At 31.5% G+C, this 19,781-nt stretch overlaps 1 protein-coding gene and 1 long non-coding RNA gene across 2 annotated transcripts in view; both read left to right on the forward strand.

Moving 5' to 3' along the window:
* LOC133194121 (uncharacterized) overlaps positions 1-16,963 on the forward strand; it is a 98,723-nt gene extending 81,760 nt beyond the window's left edge. Inside the window, exon 2 of the long non-coding RNA XR_009722042.1 lies at positions 16,582-16,963. This is a non-coding gene — a long non-coding RNA (uncharacterized LOC133194121). The remainder of the gene's footprint in view (positions 1-16,581) is intronic.
* Positions 7,584-13,133, forward strand: LOC133194119 (uncharacterized). The gene is made up of 5 exons (XM_061330095.1): positions 7,584-7,655; positions 9,108-9,136; positions 9,684-9,761; positions 11,259-11,400; positions 12,848-13,133. Exons 1-5 carry the CDS (start codon positions 7,599-7,601, stop codon positions 12,953-12,955), a joined length of 414 nt encoding a protein of 137 aa, XP_061186079.1. The 5' UTR covers positions 7,584-7,598; the 3' UTR covers positions 12,956-13,133.
* Positions 16,964-19,781: the final 2,818 nt, after the last annotated feature.

Genomic DNA, 19,781 nt, shown 5'->3' on the forward strand with positions numbered 1-19,781 from the left:
ATTTACTTTGATTTCTAGAGTAGCATTGAAGCATTTTTGTCTCAAACACTTCAACACAACTTTCCCAGTTGAAACTCTTCATAATTTACTTCGTCGTCGAGAACGACGGAAAACAGACCAGTCTATAAATAGAGGCCGTCTCATCAATCTATCACTGACCATGAAGAAGTGCGCCCTCTAGTAAGAGAGTACATGTAATATGAATTTCTTTAAAACGAATGATCTAACTATTTCTCCAGAATTATCAGTGGCGGATCCAGGAATTTCATAAAGGGAGGGCGCAGTAGAAGGCAGGGGGGCTGGGGGGCTATGTTGAAACCCCAGTTTTTTCCTTGATTTTAGGATAATGAACATATAAGTTCTACATACAAAAAATTCAAACGGGGGGGGGGGGGGGGGGGGGCGGGGGGGGGGACGCACGCCCGGCGCGCCTGTTCCATAGATATTGATTGATTAGTCAGGCAAGCTTTTTGAAAAGCTATTACTTGTGTTATTATATAACTTTTTACTCTTCCATGCCATAATACTCAGGTGACTGTTAAGGCCTGTGGGCCTCTAGTGTCAATTGATAAAACCTAACCTTTTCAAATTAGAGTTGTAACTAAAGAATATCAAATCTGTGGGTTTTATATTTATGAATTTTATATGTATAAGGATTTAAAGTAATATCAGTATTATGAGGGAGCTTATTCACATTTGTATGAGGTTTGTTTGTAATGTTGGATACATGTTATGTAAATATTTTTTTATAGAATTTATTTGTACATTTGTATCATTTGTTGCTGGATTTTATCTACTGTTCAATTTGGTTGTCTATATTTCACAGAAAACATGGGTTAATAGTTTGGTTTGGTATTAATTATTATTTTTTATTTGACAGTTTTTTTTCTTTTCTTTTTTTTTTTATTGAATTTGATATTTATGAGAAGAAGTCTGAATTCCATTTACTTCACTTAATTATTGAAAGAACTGATTTGTTTTCTTTTTCATTTTTTTTTAACATACCTGTACATGTAGCAAAAAAAATATGTACTTTTTTAAAAAAAATTTTAATTAACAACGTGTAAAAAAAATAGATGTTTTTTGAGATTACCATTATATAAATACTCATTAGCATTTGTCTCTTGTACCAGGTCAATTTTATATGATTACTCAAAAGGAAACCTTCCTTTCTGAGTATAAAATGCATGTTCATACACAATTATACAATATATATAAAATGAAAAAAAAGATTACTGTATTTGATCATATTTCCAATTGAAAATTTGTATCTTAAAAGGATAGAACATGTTTTATTTTATTATGTAATGTGTTCATTGTTGTTGTTAGCTGCAGAACTGTAGCTCTCCAAAAGCAAAAAAAAATGACAGACCAGAGAGCTACAGTGCCACCCATAGAAAAAACTATATTTATTGCTCATGAAAAAGTGCGCTGTTTCTTGATTTATTTCTCCATATTTTTAAACTGCAATCTCAAAATATTACTGACCGTGTGTTCCTAACACATTTTTGCACCATTCCCACATCAAAACATTTCCTATAATCGTTGTTAATAGCCTTCCTGGGCCTGAAATTAAGATCATTCAAAATTTTGCCTGTTAATACTGCCATTTTGGGTGGCTAGACAATTCGGCCAAACGCGCTTCGTAAAGATGTCAACTACAAGAGTAGTTGATAGAGGTCTAAGGAATTTTTTTGAAATCGAGCTTTTGTGCAGTTTAGGTAAGAATTTGGATAAATAAATCCAGAACCGAGCGCAACTTTTTGTGCGCAATAAATACACAGTTTTTTTTCTATGGGTGGCACCTGTAGCTCTCCGATCCGTCAATTTTTTTTTTTCCAGAGAGCTACAGTTCTGCAGCTATGTTGTTGTATGCAGTGTTATTTATCTTAAAAAAAAATATCAACATAAAGATGAAAAGCTGATAGGTTATCTCAGAAATCGTCAGTGTTACCATGTTTATAAACATTCTAGGCATTATATTACAGATTTATTTTTTTTAATGTCTTTTATTAGCTCACCTGAGCCAAAGGCTCAAGTGAGCTTTTCTGATCAAAATTTGTCCATTGTCTGTCGTCGTTGGCGTTGTCGTCGTTGTCGTTGGCGTAAACTTTTCACAATTTCAACTTCTTCTCCAGAACTACTGGGCCAATTTCAACCAAACTTGGCACAGAGTATCCTTGGGTGAAGGGGATTCAAATTTGTTCAAATGAAGGGCCACGCTCTCTTTCAAGGGGAGATGATAAAGAATTAGTGAAAAATTAATAGCATCTTTTAAAAATCTTCTTCTCAAGAATCACAAAGCCAGGGAAATTGAAACTCACATGGAAGCATCCTCAGGTAGTGTAGATTCAAATTTGTTCAAATCATGACCCCCGGGGGTAGGGCGGGTCCACAATGGAGGATCAAAGTTTTACATAGAAATATATAGGAAAAACCTTTAAAAATCTTCTTCTCAAGAACAGCAAAGCCCTAATTGGTCATATTTATATGGAAGCATCCTCAGGTAGTGTAGATTCAAGTTTGTTTAAATCATGACCCTCGGGGGTAGGGCGGGGCCAAAATGGAGGATCTAAGTTTAACATAGAAATATATAGGAAAAACCTTTAAAAATCTTCTTCTCAAGAACAGCAAAGCCATGATGAGTCATATTTATATGGAAGCATCCTCAGGTAGTGTAGATTCAAATTTGTTCAAATCATGACCCCCGGGGGTAGGGCGGGTCCACAATGGAGGATCAAAGTTTTACATAGAAATATATAGGAAAAACCTTTAAAAATCTTCTTCTCAAGAACAGCAAAGCCCTAATTGGTCATATTTATATGGAAGCATCCTCAGGTAGTGTAGATTCAAGTTTGTTTAAATCATGACCCTCGGGGGTAGGGCGGGGCCAAAATGGAGGATCTAAGTTTAACATAGAAATATATAGGAAAAACCTTTAAAAATCTTCTTCTCAAGAACAGCAAAGCCATGATGAGTCATATTTATATGGAAGCATCCTCAGGTAGTGTAGATTCAAGTTTGTTCAAATTATGACCCCGGGGGATAGGGCGGGTCCACAATGGAGGATCAAAGTTTTACATAGAAATATATAGGAAAAATCTTTAAAAATCTTCTTCTCAAGAACAGCAAAGCCCTAATTGGTCATATTTATATGGAAGCATCCTCAGGTAGTGTAGATTCAAGTTTGTTTAAATCATGACCCTCGGGGGTAGGGCGGGGCCACAATGGAGGATCTAAGTTTAACATAGAAATATATAGGAAAAACCTTTAAAAATCTTCTTCTCAAGAACAGCAAAGCCATGATGAGTCATATTTATATGGAAGCATCCTCAGGTAGTGTAGATTCAAGTTTGTTCAAATTATGACCCCGGGGGATAGGGCGGGTCCACAATGGAGGATCAAAGTTTTACATAGAAATATATAGGAAAAATCTTTAAAAATCTTTTTCTCAGGAACAGCAAAGCCCTGATAGCTCATATTTATGTGGAAGTATCTTCAGGTAGTGTAGATTTAAGTTTGTTCAAATCATGACCCCCTGGGGTAGGGCGGGGCCACAATGGAGGATCAATGTCTGAAATAGAAATATATAGGAAGGTATCTTCTGATGAAGAACTGCAAAGCCATGATTAGTTATTTTGATATGGAAGCATCCTCAGGTAGTGTAGATTCAAGTTTGTTAAAATGATGACCCCTGGGGATAGGGATGGGCCACAATGGGGGATTAAAATTTTTTTACATAGGAACATATTGGAAAATATCTTCTTCTCAAGAAATCAAAATTATGTTTAGTTATTTTGATATGGAAGCATTCTCAGGTAGTGTAAATTCAATTTTTTTTTCAAATGATAACCCCCAGGGGTAGGATGGAGCCCAATGGGGATCGAAAGTTTTACATAAGAACACATAGAAAAAATATTTCTTCTCAAGAACAGAAAAGCTATGTTTAGTCATATTGATATGGAAGCATCCTCGGGTAGTGTAGATTCAAGTTTGTTCAAATGATGACCTCTGGGATAGGGAGGAGCCACAATGGGGGATCAAAATTTTACAAAGGAATGTATGGGAAATTTTTTTTTAAATCTTCTCAAGTACAACAAAGCCATTTGTTATATTGACATGGAAGCATTATCAGGTAGTTTAAAATTCACCCCCCCCCCCCAACCCCCAGTAATCTTTTCAATACTGAACTGATTTGTGTCTAGCTAATGTGCTCAGGTGAACAATGTGGCCCATGGGCCTCTTGTTATATGTGTAATGTAATCATTGTTTTCCATTCTTTTATGAAATGAACTGTTACTTAATATGGATATACATGTATGTGTATGTATGCATGTACAGTGTATGTGTATGTATACGTATATAGTGTCAAAATAATCCATAATGACACTCAGATATACTGGTTTATATATAAAAAAGACTGTAAATTTTCAATGATGTTAGAATTATAACCCTGTGTTAAGTTATTATATCGATATCGGGTTATATTTCAGCATTAAATGAATATATATTTTTACTAATGAATAACAAGCATATACTCTGTACAGTTATATTGTATGAACTTTATCATTGATAGAAAGGGTGAATTTTGTACTCACTTAATACTAGTATACATAGTGACTAATATGCATTTTCCAGTCTTCCAATTTTGATATTGTTTAAGACCTAGAAAAATGTTTATTGACTATTACATGCTTATAAAAAAATGCAGTTGGTAGGCAGGATTTTGATTTGATTTTAATTTCTTTTTCTTTTTTAAAGGTAATTCTATGAAATACATTTTATTTAAGACAGTTTGACACTCTCTTTTTCTGGCCTGGTATAATTACATGATTACAGTGTAAATTTTGTAGAAGATTCGGTGGATGGTTCATTATGTAGGGGTGTCAGGTATATTGAAAATGGTGCTGTTATCACGTTATAAAATGCTTAATGCTAGTTCATGGTGCAAGGTTATTACATGTATATTGACAGAGTATCGTTAAATAAACATGTACACTAATTACATGTAAATACATGTATAAACATGTGTTTTGAATCAATAAACAATTATTGAAACTAACTTTATGGAGAGTTAACTTTTTTTGTTGTTGGGATAACCCATTTATATCCTGAAATGAAATTGAATTGTTTTTTAAATCTTGAAATTTAAATACGTGATTTTTCATATCATTTATTAACTTACATGTATTTGAGAGGTTGAATTAATCTTCTAAATCCTATTATGAAGCAAAAAAAAAAAAAAAAAATCAAAACTGCCTCTATCATGTTTGCATATATAATATGGTGGGCATCAAAGGACCGGTCGCCATGACCGCCAAATAAGGTATTATACAAGATATACACAACGACTGGTAACCATGGTAACTAAATGTTTAATTTCAGTCGATTGATAGGGTTTCAAAGACCCAGTAAATTTGAAGGCGGTGCTTATTTATCCCCCCCCCCCTTAAAGTTTGCTCCTAAAAATTTTAGCGATTTATTACACGTATGTATAGAGCATTTTTCTGAAAGACACCTTTTTTTGGCTGAGGTTAAAAACACTGCTTCTTCTTGAATACTACAGGTAATCAATTTTAATTGCAAAAATGACAGATTCGCGAACACACGTTCCTTAGCGATAAAATGTAAAATATACTAAAGAGCGTGTATCGATGTAAACGTTTGGAATATAGGTCAATTTTACGGTCCTATTCCTTTCTTTAGCTCGGTTTACTTAGCCCAATTACTTAAACAAAATTTAATAGTAACTTGATAGACATGATTAAAACTTTTGAATTGAAAACATCAGTTTGATTTCACGGGTTTTAATTGTATGTTAGTCAAATGAAATACCTTTCTTGATGCATCAAGATATTTCAGGGGGAAAAAATGGCAATATTTCATGATATATCAAATTTACAAGATTCTCCATATTTATTTATTTATTTTTGGTTTTAAGACAGGAAAGCGTAGATTTCATATTCATATTATTTACAAAAAAACAAAAAAATATTTTAAGTGTGTAATATTTTATGAAACCAATTTTAAAGCAAGTTGGGTTTGACTTTTTTCCGAGAGAGAGAGAGAGAGAGAGAGAGAGAGAGAGAGAGACTGAGATTTTGATCTATCAAAACTTGAAAGAAAGAAAGAGATGGAGAGATTTAAACTTTTTCCTGGTTTTTAATGAGTTCTTCCAATTTTATTTATGCAAATACAGTAATTTTGAAACCAAAACATGCGCATTTTATTCTTCCTGAAAGTATATGGAACCCCCCCCCCCCCGATTCTTCATGTCATGTATCGATGCATTGTATCGACCCCTCTGTATCACAATACATCGATATAGCGATGTATTGTTACACATCTAGACTGCTTTCCTCCTATTAAAATGACAAGATGTCAAAATATAACTCACAAAGACAGTGGCGTATATTCCTATCTGCTAATTAAATTGTAGGCTAGTGAGAAGTCACAGATTCAACCCGAGGTAAGCAAGGAGAAGGTCACCCCCCTCTCCATAGGGATTGGGGGAAGGGGTGGTTCGGTGGGAGCTTTTTTACGAAGACATCTACGATTGTCATCTACAGTTTGACAAGTGAAAATAATATTGTAAACATATTTTTTCCAGTTTATATAATGATATGAAGACTACTTAACAAAATTGAGAACTTTTAACTTATTTTTACTCTACTTAGAAAATAAGGAAACTTCCTTACTGAATAATCTAAATACGATCAATACATTTAACATGTTTAATTTCCTACTAACCAAAAAATATATTTCCAGTAATTGTAGATGACATCTATGATTGTTATCTACAATTTGACAAGTGAAAATAATATGGTAAACATTTTTTTTCTTCGGTTTATATCATGAAGACAATTTGACAAAATTGAGAACTTTTAACTTATTTTTACTCTGCTTAGAAAATATGGAAGCTTCCTTACTGAATAATCTAAATACGATCAATACATTTAATTTCCTACTAACAAAAAAATATATTTCCAGTAAAATCAATTTTTTCTGCACTAATCATGGCCTTCTGTTGCTGTCGATGATTTTGAAATTGTCTGATACAGACTTAATAAACACTTGAGTTTCTGATTAAAAAGAAAAAAAAAAACAGCTATAGGAAGTTTTGTCATTAAATATATAGTAAAACTGTCAACGTTGCTTGGGTAGGTATAAAAGTACGGATACCTAAGAATGCTATTTTGGCATTTGCAACAAAATAAAATCAATAGATAAGAATTATTATTATCTTTTCTTCCTTTTTTCCAACCAATTTTTTATCCCTATAAAGTGATGTGTAGGCTACAGTCATTTTGCCAGTATGGAATATACGCCACTGAAAGACATCAAAAACGTTTTGACTGTTCTTGAGCAGAAGATAAAAAAAAATTGTCCCTCTTGTGAAATATAAATTCCATTACAAACTATACGCTAAACATTTATTTTTATTTTACTAATTTTACTTTCTGATTAATTCATTATTTTTTTTTCAATCATTCATCATTCAGCTCACGGAAAAAGAATGTCCACCGTACATATTTTAAATTCTATTACAGCCACCTGTCCTGTTAACCTTGACATTAGATAGTAAATAAACACTGAAAATGGCGGACAGCCTGTCCGTCTTAACAGTTTTTGCGTCCTCTTTGCTGATCAAACAGGTAAGTTTAGATTAAATTAACAAATTGAAATGCTATTCCACATATTTGTCTCGAATATTCTTGTGCAAAGAGGCTGCAGAATTAGCTGGTTATAAATGTTTTCTTTGTCAGCTGTCTTCTGCGTCGATGTGGCGTGATTACTATCAGCTGTTTTTAGCAAGTGTTCTGAAATGATATACATGAATAGGCATGAATAACAAATAAACAAACAGACAGAAGAAATATCCTAAAGAATAACTAAATAATAAATCATTGTGGAGTTTTTATTCATTGTCACCAAAATTCTTTATGCTTTACCTGATTACGTCACCAAAAATAAATGGAGTAGGCCTATTCAATAGGCTATTGTTTTCTTTTACGAGAATGAAAGGTTTACGTGCCTACTTTAAAACAAGCGCGGTGTAGAAAATCTTGTATGTTTCATTAATTCAGATTTGTATACGAAAAAATATAAAATTTTCCCTGCAACCCTGAAAGTATAAATTGGTATATTATACCCTGAATTATAATTAATCAGGAGATTGCAAAATAATAAAAGATGTAAATACAAATATCTATTTTTTAAATTTCATTTTAATTTAGGTGCCAAGAAGGAAATCACATATTTACAACACAACTGCTTTTTAGGCTGAAGCAGATCAAAGTGATTTTATTTTACATTGTTTTCAAAGAATCGTGTCAATGTGTTAGATCAAGAATCAACATTAAATATGATATTCGAACTGATTTAATAAATTTATTGATTTGTGTTTTTTTCCTCTCTGTGTCAGTTACTTAGTACCTTGATATTACCGCTTACTTTGTATTACCAGGGACCTATATACTAACGGGATAGGCAACTCCCTCAGCGCCATGTTTATTTACCAAAACGGCACACACGACACTGCAAGTTTTTCAAACTACATTTTTTCCCAGTAAAAAGCTTGTTTTCTGATTTATGTAATCTGTTCTTTTTGTGTATCGGAATGGATGTTTAATAAATTTTAAAGCAAATATTATAAAATAATTTAGATATTAAGTAAACAACCACCAAAATCGGCGATTTCTCGGAAATACGGCCGATCAGGGGCACTCACTGATTTTTAAATAAACGTAATTACTCCTAAGATAAGGAGTAAAAACAGTGCTAGTAATAAATCTTGAATAATTTTGTGATAGATAAATTAAGATTTTATTCTGAAATATTTGATAGCAAAGGAGATATATTTAACTAAAATTGACTTACGAAATCCCGCAACTTACGAAATATCGCGAGACTTGCGACAGTTGCCTATCCCGTTAGTATATAGGTTCCTGGTATTACTTTTAAATTTTCATTAAAATAATTTCAGTAATTTATACATATAAGCCCAGCGTAGTCAGTTGTACAATACAGGATTATGCTTACGTAATATTCAGAGGATGTTTTGACCAATGCTGTAATACACAATTATTTTTACATTTATATTGCAGGTTGATGCATACTACTGTGATAGTGGAAAGTAAGTATGTTTTGTGCAACATAATGTGATTAAATGTCCTATATTTATTGTGATTTAAAATTTAGAAAATTTACAATTGTCTTCTAATATGCTATTTTACATTTTTTTTTTATTATATATCATAATGATAAATATAATAATTAATAATTTTATGTAAGGGAACTAGTACACAACCCACATGTCTTTATGTATTAACTAATTTACATACTAAATCTCCTTCCGTGAAAAGGGGGAGGGGGTATTCACTTGTCAATGAGATTGTTTAGTCTCCAATCCAGTGGGAACATGTATGTTCTTCTCATAAGCATCTGATAAAAATGATTTACTTGTAAACTCCTGCTGATTGATTTTAAAAAGGTACACCAATTATGTATTCTGTATCATACATGTAGTTGTACTATAGCAACCCCTGTTGATAGTAAATGGAAAGATTAAGGCCGGATTATAGAAAGATCATTTATGCTGAAATTTAACAGCACACCTTCCCTATTATTAGACGTGTGTTAAATATTTCATTAATTACATTGTTTGCTTGTTTAATTTATAGATGTGAAAACAATGAGTACTGCTGTGGAGAAAATATATGTTGTGTGTCGTACACAGTTTGGGAGCTGTGGTATTTCTGGTAAGTCATATATCCCCAGGGTTGGTCGGGAAATACCAGTGGTAAATACCGGTATTTCCCGTCCCGGGAAATACTACAAATTTTCTCTAAACTGGGAAATAGTGGCAAATAGTGGCAAATACAAACTTAAGTTAAAGTTTTTTATTTCTTTAATTCATTCAATCTTATACAATATTCAAAAATAAAATAAATATATAAACAGAAGATGAATAATATTGAATATGAATGTATCACTACTCTAAGTCCCATACCCATAAGCATTCCGAAAAATTTCCCTAGCTGTGTAAAACTGAAGTTTTTCAATTCAAGTTTCTTTTCAGTTTTGTAAAATTAGTAAGACAAGTTTATTAATTATAAATCCAAGAACAAAACAAACTTGTTTTAATCCTTCTATAAACACTGTAGTTATTACGAACAATCATGTTGTTTTAACAAATTGCTGTGGACAGTTTTGTGCTGTGCTCCTGTTTTGAGATATAATTACCTGGAGTAGAACTGAAAAGCCTCTTCTTAGGTTTGATATTTACACTACACTCTACATTTAAGAATTCTCTTAGATTCTTCTTTAGTTACATAAAAAAACCCAATTGGGATCATGGGTTCATTTCGTGGCCCTTTATAGACTAAATCGGACTCAAGCATGACACTCATGACTGGTATACAAATATACTGTGTTACTTGTATGATTATATAAAATGAATTACTTGGAAACCAGAATTTTTCAAATCAGGGACAGTGATACCTGAGGTAGATATCTTAGCCAATAAGATGTACTACATGTCAATATGAATGAAATATGTACTAATTTCTTATTTCCCAGTATTTCCCAGGAATACCAGTAATTCCCAGTATTATATACCGTCCTGGGAAATATGAATATTTCCCATTTTTTGCCAACCCTTTATATCTCTCTCTCCCCCCCCCCCCCCTTCTCTCATATCTTTAAACAAGGGAGGTAATTTAGATCTCTCATCATGTCTTTATGTGGGAAGAAGGCAGAGAAATTTAAGTTCAGATTTGAAAAAAAAAACCTTTGAAGGATTAGACAAAATTGGCTACATTATTGCACTAATCAGGCATGCTTGGGCATGATAACTCAAAAAACACAATCAATCAATAATTGGTTACTTGGAAGAAGATTGAGTAATCAATTATTAATCAGTTGTTCAACAAACAAAAAATATTTTGATCTGCCTTTTAACCATTTGTAACTGTTTAAGAAATAATTAAAAAAAAAAAAATCACCAACATCTTGGGTTAGCTCTATAATTTTACTTTAAAAATGAGACTGAAAATCTGTGCCATTTTCCCAGAATCAAGAGCCCTTCATCTATAAATTTGTGATTCTCTTGTTGCTATGATAGATTATAAAAGTTATGAAATTATCATTAATTAAAACGGCATTAATTATGTCACTCGTTATCATGATACATTTTGTTTTGTACTTCTTTATTTGAAGATTTTACAATAAATACTTAATAATCTCTTTTTGTCCAGGTTTGGTTTGGTATTTTTCATGATCTTGTTAACTTCCTGTATATACATGTGGCGATCTGGATACAGAGAGAGAATTATTTATTTTGGAACAGTCCCTCCATCCTACAGTCCTTTGTCTCACAAGGAAGCACACTTACAGACCGTGAGTATATGGCACTCGTTGCGAAGAAAAGCAGGAATTCATTTATATAATTAAATTCCTTTATGAGCACAGAAACCTTGCTTTAAATGCATTTACATGGTTAATGCAATGTCCAAAATGCTAATGATAAAGTATTAAAAGAAAATTATTTATAAAATAGGACTTATATGCCTTCAGTGCAAAGGAGAAACTTTGTTTAACTTTCAACAAAACTTGCATGCTATACAGTGTGTATACTCAAGTGATGAATGCTACTGTGAAATGACTAATTTTCATGGGGGTTTAACTTTTGTTGATTTGGACGTATGAAGACACACAAATTCATGTTGAACACGAACTGCAGAATGCTATATACATATCTACTCAATAATTCTCCATCCATGAAATCAAATCGCTACGCAGCTAGGATAAGGCTGTCCATAAAATATCAAACTGTTCCAACTGTAGTAACTTCTCTGAACTACCTAAATATGACGTCAAGTCACTGCATACTTGAGCTGACATGAATGGGAAAGTGTCATAATTTTTACATTCCTTTAATATGACATGCAAGGATTTTTTAGCGTTCTTGTTTGATTCAAGTGTCTGGATTGTTCTTTACGCTTAAGTGTGCTGTTATGATGTTGAACCTTTGCAATTTTATATCGTTATTCCTTTAACTTGTCAGATATACATATATTCAAACAATAACAAAAATTGAATGTGAAACACTCCCCCTTACACGTACGAGGACAGAGTTTGAATTTATAAATCGTGTATATATTTGACTGGCACAAGTGATTAAATTAATAACGATAAATTGAAGATATTCAGTGTGAATCTACTAGAGAAGTGTGTCTTCTAACTGAATTTTGTTGGGGGATTGTACGTAATTTATCCTATTTTGTATAAATTGCGATAAAGAGTGAAAAATGTCCCCTTGTATGTAGGCAAGTTGAATTTCCCGTGAAATATTTTCTCAAGAGGTAAAATTCAGACTTCCCCCCAGCACTGTATATGTACCAAACATCATTTTGAATTGACTTATGTGACAAATTTTTCTTAATAATGCTGGTTTGCACTTGTTCCGATGCGAATTTTGTGCATCACTCAGGAATTTATAAGTGTTCGTCACGTGATCAACAAAGTCATGTGACATCACAAAAATGCATTATTATAATACCTTATTACACTCTCATCACAAGTTGACTGCAAATTCCTACATAGATTACAAATTGAATTTAAAATCAAGCTGAAAAAAAAAAAATGTGTATTTTAGTGCATATTAAGCCTTCAGACAGCCTTAACATAGCTGCGCATGAACACATAGTTTTTCTTCAAACCATGAGAATTTGACCCCACAAAAATATGTGATTTTACAGTATTTTGTAATATTTTGGTTTAGGACTTTGCAGAAGCCCTTTTGTATGAATTCCACCTGACATTTGTTTTGTGTTCTATTTTGTAGTCCCGATACTCAGATGATTTTGGTCCCCTATCAGGAAATCCAAGAATGTCACCACCAGCTTATGATGAAGTCATCGTCCATGGTTACCATCAGAAACTCCCACAGTGATTGTCTTGAAATATCAGCAAGTGTTGGTCATAACTTAAAGTGAGGAGTAGAATTTGTGAGTTTTTGGTGGAATTTAGAAACAAAATATTATTTATTTCATAATTCTATGTATTATTTGCTGAAAGTTTCATATGAAAGATGGAATGAAAAAAAATGTATTTTAAGGTACCATTTTTCAGGTCAAGATTAATTCAAAGATTGATTTTTTTTTTCATATTTTGCAAATGTTTTAGTTTTCAGATACCTTTTAGAGTAAAAAGAGGTTCATTTTCAAATTATTACAGTCATAACATCGAGGCAAAATAGATCATTTTGTGTTTTGACATTCACATGTAACATGCATATCTGGATAAATTGCAGTACAAATTAATTGAACTAGCAGAAAAAAACAATGAAGGAAAACATTTTAGGTTTTAACTTTAACTTATTCAATGCTGGTGGATTGGATAAATAATTTACTTTATATTCGTATAAACTGTATTGCCTACGTCACAAAGTCACGCATCAAAAACATATCAATCCATCTGACATCTCATTTAAATTTTGTACAATTTGAAGTGATTTTTAAAGAGCAGTCTTCTTAATTTCGTACACTAAATGAATAAAAATTAAATAATAAGGAATGAATTTAATAGCTACCCAATTTATATGGCATAAACGAGGTTGGAGCAGTTAATGCTTTTGAAACCAGCACCAGTAACTGAAAATTTTATGTAAAGGATAAAACAGACATTTTGAGTGGTTTTGTTAGTCCGTATTTTATATATTTTTGATTTTTTGGAAATTGTAATGATAGCCAATCAAAACTCCTAATTAGGGATCATTAATGGTGGATCTTGAGGGAGTGTAATTTCCAGAAAAAGTTATCTTTAGTCATCAATTGTCTTTTTGGAATCAGACTTGAGAAATGGCTAACCTTAAATATCTTAAGATAGATGCTAGAAATATTTTTGCATACTTGTTGATTGTTTTCAAGTGGAATAACGTTGTTACTGTAATAATGAAATATAGAAATATTTCTACAAAAAATATTTAAATCAAAATACTACTGCAACAATAATCATGATACATTTAGTTGTTTGAAATTTTGTACATGTACTTTCGTGCAATAATGAGTAACCTAATTTTGTTGATAATGTCTTTGTAACATGACATACAGGGGGTTTAAATGAACCCAAACAGAGTAACATGTCATCAGTGTGAAATCATTTTCTCCATGATTGGTACAAGTATAATCATCTATATTATTTTATAAGGAAAATATTTAAACTCTGCCAGAATATGCCAAAAGGCCAGTTTAAAATCACAGTCAATTATATATCTTGCCAATTAAGTAATTGAGTCACAAAATTTCTCTTTCAAAGAAAAACTTTGAGATTTAAGAATGTATGATTACCAAATTAATGAGAAGATCCCACACATCATTTAGTATATGACATTTATCAGCTACCCATATCTGGTAGTGACCCTATGGTCAATCAGCGGTCACTTATTGGGGGGGGGGGGGGGGTTGCCACAGTCAGTTTCAGACAGTGTCCTTCATTTTAATCACTACTTCATTACATCATTGCTGAATCTCATTTTATCAGATATATGTAGTGTAGTGATACTTCAAACATTGATGTAGCTGTAGCTCATCAGAACTAAAAATTACTATCAAATTTTGTGACATGCAAAATGAGTATCAAGAATAACAGATTTTTTTTTTCTTTTTGAAATTTGGTCAATTTTTGAGATATTTGGAAGTTTTCATTGAAGCTCAAATCTAGTTCTAAGAAAAAGGGAAGAATGTTTAATGTATATGTTCCCTTTCTTATAAATATATCATTCCAAAAACTTCAGGTCAAGTGAAAAAAAATTTTATTTTTGAAAAGGAAACATTAGCAGTATTAAGGGAATCTTAAAATAGAAATCTATAAAGGAAGGAATTAACAATACAGTGATAAAAGTCAGGGTTGTTGTGATGGTGTTTATGTGATGTTCAGAGCTGAAATTGTATATATGTATGTGTTTTGTATTGTAAAGTATTTTTGCAAAATGTTTTTGTTTAAACATTGTTTCATATTTGTACATGTAATACTATATACATACATATATACATCATATGATTCTCTAGTTTTAGTTCATGAATCTGTTGTTATTTTTCTTGTTGATTTTATTTTTATTTGTTTGTCAAATAATTTCAAAAACTACTCTTGTCTTAGTAGATGTGAATTCCATTAAATCATTTCACATTAGTTTAATTTCGTTTTGTAATGAGTTGTTACATTTTTTCACATGTTTAATTTTAATTTTGGTTTGAAATACTCGCACATGTTGTCAGTACAGAAATATCCATATTATCAGGAAAAATTGTTGGGATATTTATAAAGAGGTTAGTTGAAACCTCTTGCATTGATGATTGGTATATGTACATGTATACGTTTATAAATTTCTCATTATATTCATTTTTTTTCTTTATTAAGATTTTTAGCACATGTCAATATAATGAACTGTAAGTACATTATTTTTCCATCAATGACCTATTTCATAATTCTACCTAAGCTAGCTTAAAAATATATAAAAAATAATGTCATTGGACCTTCATGAAATGTTTTCATGTAGCAGCTTTTATACAAGTTGTCATTTTTACAACAGAATTTTGTTAATGAATCAGTCATGCTTCAAAGAAAAAAATTACATAATTTGATGAATATTTTGTTGCACTTTGGCTAATTTACTTTGAATGATGTAGAACAAGCAGAAAAAGTACAGTATTAATTAATCATTTTGTGTAGTTAATTACTAGAAACTTCAATCAAATTCCATGGTGTTCATTCTTGAATCAAATTTAATGTAGCTTATACTGGCCAGGTTACTTGATAGATTTTGAAAATATCACCACTCTCATTTGCTGTTTAAGTAGGTCTGGATTCAATATTAAGAATAATGCTTACTATGAGATTTTCACATACTATCTCCCACTTTTTTGCAATAAAATACAATATGGAGCATTGTCACAAATGGGACAGAAAGGTTATTTTTAGAAAGGATAATACATGTAGTAACACTGTGATTAAGCAAGTACTTAATGTTGAAACCATCCAAATTCAGTAAATTATTAAAAAAAAAAAGATGAGTGCATTTTGCAGAGGTTGAATTTTTTTTTGGGGGGGGGGGGGAGGGAAATGTTGGGAAGAAGTTTTTCTCTGTTTTGTTGAAACTTTATCCCATTTCTCTAGCTTTTACATCATTTTTTGTACATATTTGATCTCACTGTAGTTTTGAATTTGATAATCAATTAAAGTCCTCTGGAGTAAAAAAAAAAAAGACTGCAAAGATAGTCGAGGGATAAGGATTTGCTAAGTCAGAATGAAATTATTTTTACTGCTTATTATTATTAGATTTAACAAAAAGCAGTACAATAGAAAATAATCAAATTGTCAATTAAAAAAACACCAAAAACTCTTACTAGATCTTGTCCAATTTATTTCCATCATTATTTTACTACAATCTTTGACATTGACTTTTTACAATTAGTTTAGAAATACATGTATCATTTATTCTGCATTTCATTGTCCACACAGTGTTTTTGTTCGATTAATATTTTTAAAGTACATATAAGTTCATTAATAGTGACCATGAAGTTTTATGGAATCAGTCATAGCATTTTCTTTCTCAAGATAAGTTATAGTTTACTCTTGTGTGAAAAATTAAGATATAGAATAGTAGTCTTTAAAACCCTATTTTCATTGTTTTTCATTTCAGAGAGTATATTAAAATTTTGATTCCGTTGCAAAATTATAAGAAAAAACATTGACTGCCTTAAGCTAGACACTCCCAGGAAATACTGTTATTTTTTTTTTCCAGATAAACATGCTTTATTGTTTAAGAGTCTTGTTTATTGAATCTGTGATCATGTCTCGTAATTGTGATATCATGTTTTGTCGAATTCATTAATCATGAATGTTGATTGTGATATAGTATTTTTTTGTCTCATTGTAAATGATTAAATCATCTCTATTTTAATTGTTACAGTGTTTTTGTTTATTTGGTTATGTTGAGCAAATAGTTAATAGCGATTCTCTGTAACCACTTAAACTTCTTTGCCACACATGGTCAACGATTTTGATGAAACTTTGCCCATCATTACAACTTGACACAAGAAACATAAATCAATAAAAATTTCGTTGCTATGTGTCTTGGTTGCCATGGCAACAGCCAGAAAAGATGGAAAAATTGATATTTTCAGCTAATTTGAATCTTTATTAAGCCTTAATGAAGACTTAGAGAAACAAACAAACCATTCCCACAAAAACGTGACACCTTGTTGCCACTTATGCTATAAAGAAACTATTTAGAATTTATCTCTAAGTAAGTGGTAACCATGGGTACATTTGGAATATATTTTAGATGCTGAAAAATGCTCAATATTCACTAATGATAGGTGTTACATGATCAAACTCAATCAACAACCTAAGAAAAACAAAAAAATGTTTGACCTTAAGTAATTAGGTACTGGCAATATTATTCTAAAAATAACTTACATGGTTGCCATGGTAACACAGTGTAACCATGCAAAATCTGTTGCAAAGATTGGGTTAATGCTACTATTTTGAGGAGAAACAATAAAATTCATGACTGGCAAGTATACATCCTTAAGACCATGCAACACTGACAACATAAGAAAAATTGGGATTGTAACTTTGCAGTGTAACCGTGGAAACAACGTACCAGTTGTTTAAAGTGATATTTTTTTGCTGCCTTAGGAATTTACTTGGCTTTTAATCAAGAAACATATTATTTGACTCAACTTGAATAGTACTTATCTAGTAGCACTAAAGTTGAATATCATATATTGATAAAGTTTGTTGAAAAATACAACACTGTTGCTATGGTTACCAAGAGGTGAAAATGTTCGATTTTGTTAATTTTATATCAATATTAAACCCTATGTGCCAGCTTTTTGCATCCAGTTAGAGATTGGGTGGCAGTCAAAATTGAAAGTCAGGTTAGTTGTTCATAAATATCAATCATAAAAGTTTTGGGAATCTACATACAAGAGTATGTATCCAAGGAAACAATATTTTTCAGATTTTTATGCATATTTTTTTCGGCTAATTTCCATAGCAACACTCTACTTAAAGAATTGAATTTGAATTTTTTGAAATGTGAAAATTAGGGTCACACCAACGCCTTTAAAAATTGATCATCAGTTATATAGAAATATGCATTTTAAATATATAAGATAAGATTAAAACACTAAGAGAGTAAATTTAAAATCCCTTCGTGGTATTAAAACCATGGCAACCATTGCCAACCAATAAGAAATATTATATTTCGTCCTTGGGATATGTTACAAAGATCTTTTGTCTATTATATTTGCTTGCATTTCAACCTATAATTGTTTTTGTTTTTATTCTTAAGTCTATGACTTTTTAAAATTAAATGAACAAAATTATTACTTTTGAATACTTTGTTTCCATAGTAACCTATGTAATAGTTGATTTACCAAACATATTTATCATGCATTTAAGACACCAGGCCTTCAACTTTCAGAAACAGTCATTGTCAGTTGTTTGCTTTGCTGCAAACATTAACTGTGGGACTCTGAACATGTTGAAAAATGCCATTTTTCAAACCTTAGGACATGTTGCTATGGTAACCATGACACGTAGCAGCCAGTTTTTGCCTGATTTGAGTTTACGGTATCAAAGACTTTTATCATAGAGAGTTTGAGGAAATTCTGAGACTATGCGTGCCATAGCTCCTATATAAAAGTTCAAGTCATTACAGAGAATGGCTCTTAATCTCTTTCATAAAAAAAAAAAAAAAAAAAAAAAAAAAAAAGAGACAGAGACAGAGAGAGAAGGGATATATTTCTTTATTCCCTGATGCACATTGACTTTATATTTGATTAATACAGTTGAGTGTGCGAAGTGAGACATTTCAACAAGGCAAAACTGTATTAATTTTATATACAGCTGCATGGACAAAAGGATCCAATTAATTATTTAGTTTGTATTATATATATGGTATATTATTTGTGATAACCCGGGGAAGATCTGAAAGTAAAGTTTCTTTCTGAAACTGAAGTAAAAGGTCTGATGCAAGATCCTCTACATGCATTACATTGTTGTGAGAAAAGAAGCGTTTTTAGTTCACCACAACAAAGTTGAGAAGGTCTTACTAAGTGTTGGTATCAGGTTCTAATATTCAGTTTTTGGAAAAGTTTTTTCGTCCCAAGTAACAACAGCACCGCACAGAAAAGCTATCCTGACAAAATTATTTGCAGAACAGTTTCTCGCAATGGAATGATGTGTTGCTCACTAATGAGTGCAAAATTAACAAAGTGAAAGCAAGGTCAAATAATTAAAGATATCTTTATTAATTATTTGAAGAAATCCTTCATTCAATGCATTTGGTGCACCAACAGTTCAATTAAGGACATGTTAACCTGACATGAACGTGATTGGAAAATTGAAAAATAGGTACCAACTGATAGAGAACAATTTTTTAATTAAAAAAATTAATACTGTAACTTACTTTTTTTCTAGGAGACACAATTCCTGTTCAATCCGTGAGTAGAGAATTATGCGGATTTCTTGCCGTGTCATTTTATAAATTAAATGCACTAAAAGAATTTCGCGGACAAATTATGACCGCATAAATTAATCCCACACGGACAAATTACATCTACAGTATATGTACATATAAAGTTATTTTCCATGGCAACAACCTCTCATGCCCTTGTTTCAAAAGATTAAAGCTATTAAGAAAATTGATTGGGCTATCTTTGAAACTTAACAATCTTTACATAACTTGTATGATTTTAAAACTGACAGGT

This window comes from Saccostrea echinata, unplaced genomic scaffold (assembly GCF_033153115.1).
Source record: "Saccostrea echinata isolate AGI-Se365-2 ecotype Australia unplaced genomic scaffold, CSIRO_AGI_Sech_v1 ptg000028l, whole genome shotgun sequence".
Taxonomy (NCBI): domain Eukaryota; kingdom Metazoa; phylum Mollusca; class Bivalvia; order Ostreida; family Ostreidae; genus Saccostrea; species Saccostrea echinata.

Bases quoted from the DNA above. Each gene is read 5' to 3' on its own strand.
- LOC133194119 (XM_061330095.1), top strand. From the start codon at position 7,599: ATGGCGGACAGCCTGTCCGTCTTAACAGTTTTTGCGTCCTCTTTGCTG. The intron at 7,656-9,107 runs GTAAGTTTAGAT...TTTATATTGCAG, and splicing joins CCTCTTTGCTGATCAAACAG to GTTGATGCATACTACTGTGA. The intron at 9,762-11,258 runs GTAAGTCATATA...CTTTTTGTCCAG, and splicing joins TGGGAGCTGTGGTATTTCTG to GTTTGGTTTGGTATTTTTCA.